At 57.7% G+C, this 12414-nt stretch overlaps 1 protein-coding gene across 1 annotated transcript in view; it reads left to right on the plus strand.

Annotated features, from left to right (window-relative positions):
• DNMT3A (DNA methyltransferase 3 alpha) overlaps positions 1 to 12414 on the plus strand; it is a 32005-nt gene that overhangs the window by 7924 nt on the left and 11667 nt on the right. Inside the window, exons 4-6 of the mRNA XM_054383454.1 lie at positions 5745 to 6084; positions 9468 to 9514; positions 10325 to 10471. Coding sequence (XP_054239429.1) covers positions 5745 to 6084; positions 9468 to 9514; positions 10325 to 10471 — 534 coding nt within the window. The remainder of the gene's footprint in view (positions 1 to 5744; positions 6085 to 9467; positions 9515 to 10324; positions 10472 to 12414) is intronic.

A 12414-nucleotide genomic window follows, 5' to 3' on the forward strand; every position in this document is an offset into this window, starting at 1 on the left:
CCATTTCCTCCTGGGAAGCCCATGCAGCCCCTGTGATTGCTGTTGGTACAATGTCCAGGATACAGCCTCAAGTAAGAGGCAGGAGTGGGGCTGGAGGTGGCTGGGGCCCTGACACCACAGTGAGGGGATGGCAGCCAAGAACCACAAGCATGCCAGTGTGTGTGTTGACAAGCCTGAGGGATGGGATCCATCCAGAGGGACCTGGAAAAGCTGGAGAATTGGGTCCATGTGAATCTCATGAGGTTCAACAAGATTAAGTGCAAGGTCCTGCACCTGGGTCGGGGCAGCCCTCAGTATCAGTTCAGTCTAGGGGATTAAAGGGATGGTGAGCAGCCCTGTGGAGGAGAACTTGGGAGTACTTCTGGGTGAAAAGCTGGACCTGAACTACCAATGTGTGTTCACATCCTAGAAGCTGTCTCTTGGGCTGCATCCAAACAGCATGGGCAGCAGGGCAGCAGGTCAACGGAGGGGATTCTGCCTCTCTGCTCTGCTGAGACTGTACCTGCAGTGCTGTGTCCAGCTCTGGGCTCCTCAGCACAGGAGAGTCATGGGCATGTTTGAGCTGGTCCAGAGGAGGCCACAACAATGATACAAGTGCTGGAGCCCCTCTGCTGTGAGGACAGGCTGAGCCAGTTGGGGTTGTTCAGCTTGGAGAAAAGCTCTAGGGTGATCTTACTGTGGCCTATCAATACTTAAAGGGGCTGATAAGGGAGCATAGAGACAGGACAAGGGTGATGGTTTTGAACTAAAAGAAGGGAGATTCACGATAGTGAGAGGGAAGAAATTGGTTGCACTGAGTGGAGAGGCACTGGCCCAGGTTGCCCAGAGAGGTGACAGATGCTCCAACCCTGGAAACTTTACAGATAAGATTGAATGGGCCTCTCAGCAACCTGCTGTAGTTGAAGATGTCCCTGCTGACTTTTGGAGGGTTGGACTAGATGAGCTTTAAAGGTCCCTTCCCACCCTAACCATTTGTGATTCTGTAACACCTCGACCCTCCCAATGGCACCAGCGTCTGCTTGGTCAAGCTGTGCCCTCTATGGTTAACCAAACTTTGTTGCCTGCCACAGCTCAGAGCCCATCCGTCATGGGGAGTGGCTGTCAGGGACCTCTGTGACTGGTGGTGGCTCGTGTTCCCAGTGTATGGTTGTATGGTGACCCTGTGCAACCTGATCTAGGCAAACATGCAGGAGAGTTGGGCTAGGTGATCTCCAGAAGTCTCTTCCAACCCCTACCATTCTGTGATTCTGTGACCCTAATCCTAGTTCACACACATCCCCAGCACAAGTGCCATCACCATGCTGTCCCCACGTGGGAGTGGGTCCAGCCTGTTGCAGGGAGTGCACAGCACAACAGCATTCAGGGGGGTTCCATGGAGCTGTCAGCCATTGCACCAGTGTGGCCGGAGCAACCCACCAGTGCTGCCAAGCACCCTGATTGGCTTCCCCCTGGCCCGCATCGCCTCTCCTGCCCTCCTTCCTGGCTCTTGCTTGCAGCCCCTCAGCACAACATCTTGCACGCTGGGGCCAGCGAGCATGCAAGGGAGTGGAGGAAGTGACTGCCAGCAAGCCGGAGCAGCCGAGGCGGGCAGGAAGCGTGCGTGGGGAGGAAGCAGCTGCACCCAAGCGGGCGGCAGCCAGGCGAGAGGGTCTGCAAGCCCGAGGAGGGGATGCACCATGGTAAGCGACACACGTTCCCCACCGCCTGCCAGGCATGCCTAGGGAGGGAGCCCCATGGCATGAACTCAGGAAGCCCTGGCAAGCAGAGCCTCCTCTGTGACTTGCCATTGCCCTCGGAGCTCCTGCTTTGCGCCTCAACCTCAGCATCTCCTACCCTATGGCCCTGGGGCAGGGGAGGGTGGACATTGCCATGGGCACTCCTACCACACTGCAAGCACCCCAGCTCACACCAGGCCTGGCTGGCAGCTCAGCATTTTCTCCCTGGCACTCTGCCACTGTGTGGTGCATCCTGGGACATGTAGTTTGCTGGGAATGGGCTGGAGGGTCCCTGCAGCTGGCTTCTCTCTGTGCCACCCCAGCGCTGCAGCCAGTTTCTCCTGTGCCACTCGGCCACTGCACCAGCCCCATACCACTTCCCCAATACCCCGTCCCTCCTGGGAACAAACCTGGGGCCTCTCCCTCCCTGGGACTCTGCAAAGCTCCTGACACTCCTGGCTTCTGGCAAAGCCCCCAGTGAGGGTTCAGGGGGACAGGGGTGGGCAGGTAAGTGCAAGGCTCAGACACACAAGCTCACAGATGCAAGCGTGAGGCTGTCATGCTTGTGGCAGTGAGTGTGGGGCATAGGATGCACAAGCTTGTGGTGTGGAATGTGGGGCTCAGGGCTACAGAAGCTCACAGAGACAAGTGTGTGGGTCTGGGAAGCGCAGGCTCCCAGAGGTGAGCATGAGGGTGGTAACCTTGTGGAAGTGATTATGTGGCACAGGATATACAAGTTTGCAGCGTCAAGGTGGGGCTCAAGGTTGCACAGGCTGGCAGGAGTGAGCACAGGGCTGAGGGATGCACAGGCCTGCAGAGGTGACTGCAGGGTTCCGGGGTACCCAAAGTTGTGGAGGTGAGCACAGGCATCTGGAATGCACGAGCTCACCAAGGTGAGCATGGGGCATGGGAAGTGGCGAGGTGCCACCTCCTCAGCTCCTAGTGCTGGGGGCGGTGGCAGCACCTCTGGGTGTCTGTTCTTGAGGTGTTCAGCCTCCTGTGACCCCCCAGGAGCACATGGGGGAGGGTGCTGAGCCCTGTGGCAGTGGGTCCCACCAGGGTGGCAGAGCCCACCCTGCCGCGGCTGCGCCCAGTGTTGCAGTGACACACCAGCACTTTCACTCTCCTTGGCCACGGAAACCACCGAGCCAGGCTGCACCTCTCGCTCTGACTCTGCTCCTGCCAGCCCATGTCGTGCAGTGCTGTGAGGCTTCCCCATGGCCGGTGGCACAGCAGAGACTGGTTATGCCATCCCCAGCCCCATGGCCCTGTGCTGACATTGGCACCGCCTATCATGTGCGGGCACCTGCTCAGTGAGCAGCAGCCCTGCTGGGCTGCCTCTGTGCCCCTCACACATAGCAGGGCCAGCAGCATCCTTGCCTGACACACACACACAAGCCTGTCACACACACACACCTGTCACACCCCCACAAGCCTGTCACGCACACCCCCATGCACATCACACACACACACAAGCCTGTCACACACACCCCCATGCGCATCATACACACACACCTGTCACACACACACACACCTGTCACACACACACCTGTCACACACACACACACACCTGTCACACACACACCTGTCACAGACACACACCTGTCACACACACACACAAGCCTGTCACGCACACCCCCATGCACATCACACACACACACCTGTCACACACACACACAAGCCTGTCTCACACACACCCATGAACATCACACACACACACCTGTCACACACACACCTGTCACACACACACACCTGTCACACACACACACACCTGTCTCACACACACCCATGCACATCACACACACACACCTGTCACACACACACACCTGTCACACACACACACACCTGTCTCACACGCACCCATGCGCATCACACACACACACCTGTCGCACACACACACACCTGTCACACACACACACCCACCCATGCACATCACACACACACAAGCCTGTCACCATGCACACGCACATCACACACACCTGTCACACACACACACACCTGTCACACAAACACCAGCCATGGCCATGAGTCATGTTCCTCTGGGTGTCATGGCATCGTGTCCTGGTCCTGCAGTGACAGCGCTGTGCCCAGGTCCTTAAGAGTCCTCTGCTGGTATGTCCTGTCTCGTATGTCCTGGTTCTGAAGGTTTCGTGGCTCTTGGTCCATATTCTGAAGGTGTCATTGCAGTGCATCCAGGTCCTCATGGTGTCAGCTCCATTTATCTTACTCCTGTGGGTGACATGGCATTGTGGCTGGGTCCTAAGGTGGCACTGTGATATGTCCAGGTCCTGAAGGTGTCATGGCAGCGTATCCATGTCCCTGTAGTGTTATGTCCTTGTCATTTGGTCCTGAGGGTGCCATGGCTCCATGTCCTGATCTTCATGGTGTCACCTCCATTTGTTTTGGTCCTAAGGATGACATGGCATATGATGGTCATAAGGACATCACAGTAGTATGTCCTGGTCCTGAGGGTGCCATGATGGGGTGTCCTGATCAGGAGGGTGTCAAATCCATGTATCCTGGTGTTGAGGATGCCATGGCTTTGTTTTCTGTATCCTAAGGCTGTTGTGGCTGGGTGTCCTTCTCCTGAGGATGTCATGCCGGCATGTCTAGCTCCTGAGAGTTTCAGGGCATTATGTCCTGGCCCTGAGGGTGTCACGGTTGTGTGGCATGGTTGTGTATCTTGTCCCAAGGGGTGCTGTGTCTATGTGTCCTAGTCCTGAGGATGTCATGGCCCCATGTCATTTTTTTGAGGGTATCATGGCAGTGTGCCCTCATCCTGAAGGCCGTATATCCTCATCACAAGAGTGCTATTTCACTGCATCCCTGTCCTGACAGTGTGGCTTCCATGTGTCCTGTTCCTGAGAATGTCATGGCATCATGTCCTGCTCCTGAGAATACCATGTCCTGGTCCTGAGAGCATCATGACAGTGTACCAAGGTCCTCACGGTGTCACATTCCTGTGTCCTCGTCCGAAGGGTCCAGGTCCTGAGGATGCCATGGCTCCCTGTTCTCTCCTGAGGGTGTCATGGTTGTGTGTTCTTGTCCTGAAGGTGTCCATACAGCATGTCCTGGAGATGAAGGTGTCATTGCAACGTGAGCCATGGCAGCACTCCTGGTGTACCGTGGTACCATACTCTGGCCCTAAATGTTTCATGACAGCGTGTCCTGGTACTTAAGGTCTCGTGGCACCATGTCTTGGTCCTTCAAGTGTTGCAGCAATTTCTCCTTGCCCTGAGAGTGCCATGGCAGTGTGTCCTGAAGGAGTAACAGTTGATGGTGTCATGGCAGTGTGTCTTAGGCTTTGATGGTGCCATGGCCTTCTCCCCAGGTCTAGAGAGTGTTATGGCTGTGTGTCCAGGTCCTAAAGGTGTTGTGTAACTGTGTCCTGGTCTTGAAGATGCCACAGCAGCATGTCCTGCTCTTGAGGATGTCCTCTTAGCATGTCCTGCTCCTGAGAATGTCCTATTAGCATGTCCTGAGGGTGCCATGGCAGTATGCTGTGGTCCTTTTGTCCCATGTTTGTGTGTCCTGGCCCTGACAGTGTCACAGCAATGTGTCTTAATCCAGATGATGTTATGTCTCTATATCCTGGTTCTGTGGGTGCCATGGCATTGTGTGGTGGTCCTCATAGTGTTGTGATGCCATGTCCCATGTCCTGAGGGTTCTGTGACTACTTCTCCTAGTCCTGAGGGTGCCACTGTTGCCTGAGGGCAGCCTGCCAGCCTCTGCAGCGAGCAGCAGCCTGAGGTGCAGGAGGTGGAACTTGTTTTTTGTGGCGCAATGCACTTCTATCCTCAGAGCATCACCACATCCTGGATCTGTGTCTCTGGGGGTATGGAGTGTCATCCTTCATGCTGTGCCATCTACAGTGGGGAACTGGGGCCAGGGCAGGGGGCCAGCGCCAGGGACTGGATGGGAGTGGCAGACCTGGGATGATGCTGTGGGGTCTGCTGGTGGTGGCTGGTGGAACGCAGGCTGGGCACCTTGCCAGCACCCATCACGGCTCCTTCCCCTCTCCCTTGGCAGGTGGAAAGCAGTGACACCCCCAAAGACATTGCAGCCATCCCCAAGTGCCCCCCACCCTGCCCAGAGGCCAGCCCTGCTGAGGCACTGCCCAATGGTGACGTGGAAGGCGACAGTGCCCAGTGGAAGGGCGCAGAGGAAGGTGGCAAGAGCCCCAAGGGTGGTCGCCCCGAGGAGGACGAGACGGAGAGCCTGCCCGACGGCGAGACGGGCCGGACGCTGGAGAATGGCCGCTGCACCCCCAAGGAGGGCATGGACGCCCCAGCCGATGAGGGTGAGCTGGCCCCTTCCGATCCCCAGAAGAAACGTGGGAGGAGGAAACTCCTGGAAGCCGCAGAGAAAAGTAAGACCTTAGCGTTGAGGGCTCCCGGCTACAGGGCTGCGGCTCTGCCTGGCACCCACTGGCACCCACCCGCTGCACCTCACTGGGGACCCCCCAGCCCTGCCTGGCATGCCCTCCCTGGGCTGGGCAGTGCTGCCAGATGAGGAGGAGGAGCAAGGACTGAGCCCCTCAGTGCCAGGCGGGATTTGGGGTGGGGGCAGCAGGTTAGAGCTGGGGGCTGCCCTCGCATGCTCATCATGTTGTGCCACCCATCCCTCCAGAGTTGGAGGGGAGCTTGGTCCTCGTCCTGCCGATGCAGCTGATGCCCTGTGGCACAGATGTGTCCTTGCCTGCATGCCCACTGGTGCTCATGTCGCTTTGCATGGCAGCCCTGCATGTGCCACAGGCAGTGTGGGAGGTGTGGCCTTGGGGTGGTCCACTGTTCCCTGGTGCCAAGGAGCTGCTAGCTCTGGTGCTAGTGCTGCTCTGGGCATTGCATAGAGTATGGTGGGCCCCAGCATGTGCTGGGCACCACTCAGCAGGCAACCAGCTGTGCAGAGAAGGGTCTGGAGTTCTTAGTGGGCACCAAGTTGACCAAGAGCCAGCAGCAGGTCCCTGTGCAGTGAAGGCAGATGGTGACTGCATTAGGAGTGGTGTCCATGAGCTGAGGAGGACACACTGGGAGTGCTGGGTCCAGTATAAGAGAGACATGGACAGACTCAAGAGAGTTCAGTGAGGGGCCACTGAGATGCTAAGGGACTAGAGTGGCGAGAAGCTGGGGAAGCTGGGACTGCTCAGCCCAGAGCAGAGAAGTCTCGGGAAGGTTGAACCCATATCTATGCCAAGAGGACAGAGCCAAGCTCTTCCAGTGTGCCTAGTGCCAAGACCAGAGACTGTGGGCACAAACTGGACCCCCATCTGGGACATACTTCTCATTGGGTGAGTGACACAGGGACTGCAGGGCAGCAACATAGGGAGGACGAGGTGGGGATCAGGCTCTGGCTCCTGGGGGCTGCTTGGCCTAGATCTGCACAGACCTGCTGCCAGCCACACTGAGCAAAGATGGATATGAACACAGAAGGGCTGGAAATGGAGAGAGGAAAGGATGGGATGAAGCAGGGAGAGGCTAGGATGGAGCTGGAAGAGGCTGAAGTGGGATGGAGATGGGAGAGGCTGGGATGGCATGTTGCTGGGAGAGGCAGGGCTGGAGATAGATGAGACAGGGCTGAGATGTTGCTGGGAGAGGCAGGGCTGGAGACAGATGAGGCAGGGCTGGGATGGAGTCGAGCAATGCAGATGCTGCCGCAGTCACGAGGCACAGAGCAGGCAGTCGAGGGAGCGGAGAAGGCAGAGCCAGCAGTGCAGCACAGACGGTGGCAGGGAGCTAGCTGGGCTGGGCATGCCTGGGGCAGCCCCAGTGCCAAGCTGAGTGGTGCTGATCGGAGCTGGACCAGACAGGCTGAGCCAGAAGGGTCAGCACAGCAGGGCCTGATGTAGGGAGCAGTGTGGAGTGGGGTAGAGGCAGCCCTGGGGGTGTCCTGCACCAGCGTGAGCTCTGGATTCAGCGGCCGTGTCACTTCCCTCCCCTGGAAGCCATTTGCAGTGCTTCAGCCATGTCTGTGCTGAGGTTACCAGAGACATCAGCACCTTCCAGCCACAGGCTTGGCTTCTGCCAGACCACTTCTAGGGCAATGATCATCCCCTTGTACTGGGCACTGCTGAGGCTGCATCTTGAATACTGGGTTCAGTTTTGGGCCCCTCACTCCAAGAAGGATATTGAGGGGCTGGAGTGTGTACAAAGAAATGCAAACAAATCAGGTCTACAACACAGGTCTTGTGAGGAGCAGCTGAGGGAACTGGGCTTGTTTAGTCTGGAGAAGAGAAAGGCTCAGGGGAGACCTGGCTCTCCACAGGTTCCTGAAAGGAGGTTGGAGTGAGGTGGAGGTCAGTATCTTCTCCCGAGGAACAAGTGATAAGACAAGAGGAAACAGCCTCAAGTAGTGCCACAGGAAGTTTAGGCTGGACATGAGGAACAATTTCTTCCTCAGAAGGGTCGTAAAGGCCTGGAACAAGTTGTCCAGGGCAGTGGTGGAGTCCCGCTCCCTGGAGGGGTTTCAAAGCCACGTGTCTGAGGGTCATGGTTTAGTGGTGACCTGGCACTGCTGGGTTAACAGTTCGACTTGATGATCTTGAAGGTCTCTTCCAACTAAAATGATTCCATTATTCTGTGATCCTAGTCTGCTTCTTGCTCCTGCTGCCTCATGCTCAACTGGCTGGAGGGTTCTCCCAAGCATCCTTCATCCCTCACCCAGTACTGCAGCCTCCAGCACTGATTTCTTCTCCTCCTCACACTCTTGCTTTTCACCTCTTGCTGCCCCACGTCCCAGCCTGCTGTCACAGCAGGTTGGCAGAGTGCACAGGGCATGGCACTGCTGGGATGGGCTCTGTGTCCCCAACCACATGGTGGGCAGGATGGCAGAGTAGTGGGGGGACGCCAGTTGCATGTCCCCAGTTTAGTTGGTGCCCTGCAGTTTAGTGAGTCTCAGTGCCTGGGTTGTTTGACTCGGTGACAGAGGGCACCAGCATCTCAGAAGAGGCCAGATCCACTCTCCTGTGTCTCAGTTTCCCCACCTGAGAGCCACATGCCCATGTGCAGAACCAGGAAGACAGGCTACTTGAGTACCCCCAGGGCACACACCCCTAGCACAAAGCCAGAAAACTCCTGTTCCCCAGTGTCACCTGCTGTACCCTGGCTGCTCTCCTGCTGTGTCCTTGCTGCTTCTGGGGTGGGGGCTGGCTGCTGTTGGGGAGTCAAGTCCCCACGTGCCATCTGCAACAGACTGTCTGGGTGTCATGCGAGTCTGGGTAGGAATCTGGAGGAGCTGTGACTGGGCGATGTTGCACCCTGCAGCAAATCATGGCGTGTGTTCAGCTGGAGAAGGGGGCACTGGTGGTCCCAGCTGAGCCCCCCCAATGCAGCCCAGCTCTATGCCAGGGTGGCTGATGCCCAGACTATGGGGTGAAGCTGGTGCCCAGGACAGAAGTGCCCTCCCTGGCATGGGGACCTATCTCCAGTGATGCCCACAGAAAGGCATGGGTGGGTGGCTGCCCCCACATGCACCCCACGCTCTGCCTTGTCTCTGACCCTGTCACCATGGGGTGCATGGAGATCTGCAACTCTAGACCTCCCAGCTGGACTGCAGGAACAGGCAGCTCATGTCCCAGAAGCTGGCATTCCCTGGGGAACATGGTCCAGACATCACATGGCAGCAATAGGTACCCTGCTCTGGCCCAGGAGTACTGAGGCAGGGCACGCTAGGTGGCCTGTTTTCCCCCTCGGTGCCCTGTCCCATAGCACTGAGCCAATCCCCCTCGCTGATGGCTGCTCTCTGTTCTGTGTGCAGGCAAGGAAGAAAAGGAAGAAAACAACTTTGACACCCTGAAAATGGAGGCAAGTATGTCCCGGGGCTGGGGCTCACTGAGGGTGAGCACAGTCCTGCAGCCCAGCAGATGGCACTGTGCTCCCCATGCCCATGGCAACCAGCACCCCTTAGCCTCTCTCTGGCAGTGGCTGTCAGGGAGATGCAGGGATGGGCATCCCATGCACAAACAGGCACTGGAACCGGATGGCACCAAGCCATTGCCAGGCTGGTGAACCCTCCTCTCCAGCCCTGACGTTGGATGGGACATGCTGGGTTGACCCCACACTTTCCCCTAATGCCTGGGCAGACCATGTTGGCCAGAGGCAGATCCATGCCCAGATGGCAGTGCCCATCACGATGCAGCCAGGCATGGCTGTCTCAGGTAGACCCGGTGGGCCAGAGAATGTGTGTGTGTGCATGTGTGTGCATGTGTGCGTGTGTGTGTGTGTGTGCACATATGTGTGTGCACGTGCGTGCGCGTGTTTACGTACATGTGTGTGTGCGTGCACGTGTGTGCATGTGTGTGCACACGTATGTGCATGTGTGCATGCACGTGTGTGCATGTGTGCGTGCGTGCTCACATGTGCGTGCACATGTGCATGTGTGTGCGCACATATGTGCATGTGTGTGTGCACAGGTGTGTGTGTGCACAGGCAGACAGTGTGCCCTGTGCCCACCCCTCCCAGCCACTCCCAGCAGGGTGCCTGCCTCCAGTCTCCCCCGAGTAGCTCCACTCTTCCTCATGCCAGGCCATGGCTCCCACCACACTGCCATCCCCAGTGCTGGTGGCAGCAGTGGGGCTGTGACCTTCAGCCTGACCTCTGTTCTCTCTGGCACAGGGCTCCCGTGGGCGGCTGCGTGGGGGGCTGGGCTGGGAGTCGAGCCTGCGGCAGCGGCCCATGCAGCGCCACACCTTCCAGGCTGGGGACCCCTACTACATCAGCAAGAGGAAACGGGACGAGTGGCTGGCACGCTGGAAGAGGGAGGTAAGGAGATGGGCACTGTTGGAGGGGGTGGGAATGGCACCAGACTGGGAGGAGTGGCTGACGCACCATCAAGCAGTGGTGCTGTTCAGCAAGACCTGGGCAGGGTGAAGAGTTGGGCAGAGAGGAACCTCATGAAGTTCAGCATGAGCAAATGTAGATTCCTGCCCCTGGGGAGGAAAAAAAAAAAACTGCACCAGGACAGGTTAGGGGTTGACCTGCTGGAAAGCAGCTCTAAGGAGAAGGACCTGGGAGGAGTGGTGAACAAATCCGCATGAGGGGACCCTGTCCCCTCGTGGTCAAGAAGGTCAGCGGTCTCCTGGGTTGTACTGAGTGTGGTTGAGGGAGGTTCTTCTCCCCTTCTGCTGAGCAGACTGAGAGGATCTTCTCAATGCTCATCAATAGCTAAAGGACAGGAGGCAAGAGGATGAGGCCAGACTTTTCAGTGGTGCTCAGTGACAGGACAAACCAGAAGCCAGGGGATTCCATCTGAACAGAGGAGAGACTTCTTCCCTCTCAGCATGCCAGAGCCCTGACCCCGCTGCCCAGAGAGGTTGTGGAGTCCCCTCCGAAGAAATTCCAAACCCTCCTAGTGGATGCAATCCTGGGCAACTGCTGTGAGTGATGCCAATTTAGCAAGGGGGTTGGACTAGGTGATCCTCAGAGGTCCCTTCCACCCCCACCGTGCCTGGATCCTGTGATGTTGAGATGTGGTAGGCTGCAGAGCTTGAGCTGCCACTCTCTGGAGGCCTGCAGCCTGGTGTGTGCAGCTGCCAGTGGCGTGGACAGTGTGGGCCCCTTCCTTCTCCTGCAGGAGAAGGAAGGTCATGTGGGCCATGACCTCGCTGAAAGCTACCATGGTGGAAGGCTGTGGGGCAAGAGGAGCCCCAGGGCAGGTGCAGGGCTGTGAGCATGCTGTGGTGCCAACAGCTCCTGGGGAGGGGTGCCATGGGGCAGGGGCTCTGTGGGAATCCTGCTGGTGTTCCCCATAGCCCCCCTCATCTCATTCTCAGCGTCATCCCTAATTGCCAGTGGATCTCCCTGGCAACAGGTCTCATGTGCCACCACCACCCCCGGCACTATTTATAGCCCTGCACTGCTGAACACCATCACGCTGGCACTGTGCAGGGATGGGAGGAGGCTGGCACAGCCATGGTATCTTACAGGGCATGACTGGAACAGCCATGATGTCCCCATGGTACACAAGGGGCACAGGGCATGGCCAGGTCATCCCTGTGGGGCACAGAGCACAGCTGGCACAGCCACAATGTCCCCAGAGGGCATGGAGCAAGGCTGGCACATCTATGATGTGTCCCCATGGGGCATAGGGCTGGTGTGGTCAGTGGTATCCACACCAGAGCATCTCATGGATCAGATCCTCTCAGGGAAGCTGGCCTTGGCACAAGGAGATCCCACTGAGGGGCTGGCACCATGGGGCATGGAGGGTCTGCGCATCCAGGGGTCTGTGTGCGGCTGCTGCCCACAGACACAGGGTGGGCTGAGAAGCCAGTGGGTCTCGTGGTGGTCCCTGCCAGGGTGAGCATCCCCAGGCTCAGCTGAGCTGTGCCTGGAGTCAGGTTTGCCAAACACATTGGTGGTGTTTGCTGCCATGCCAGGCACAGGGAGCACCATCAGTGCCAGGCATATGCCCCTGATGCAGCCATGCTCTGACTGTCCACAGCTGCTGCTGGTGATGCCACAGACCCCTGTGCTATGGACATGGACCACAAGCCAGTGGTGGCTGCCCTGGAAGCTATTTGACACCTGCCATTTCCTCCCTGGAAGGTCCCCAATGGAGATGAGGATGGAGATGGAGATAGATGGAGATGAAAATGAGATGGGGCAAGGACAAGGGATGGGATTTGGGATAGGGCAAAACATGGAGGTGGGATGAAGATAGGGATGGAACAATGGAGACAGGGATGGAGATATGGGGATGGAGATGG

The sequence above is a fragment of the Indicator indicator genome, chromosome 9, assembly GCF_027791375.1.
Source record: "Indicator indicator isolate 239-I01 chromosome 9, UM_Iind_1.1, whole genome shotgun sequence".
In the NCBI taxonomy this organism is placed as follows: domain Eukaryota; kingdom Metazoa; phylum Chordata; class Aves; order Piciformes; family Indicatoridae; genus Indicator; species Indicator indicator.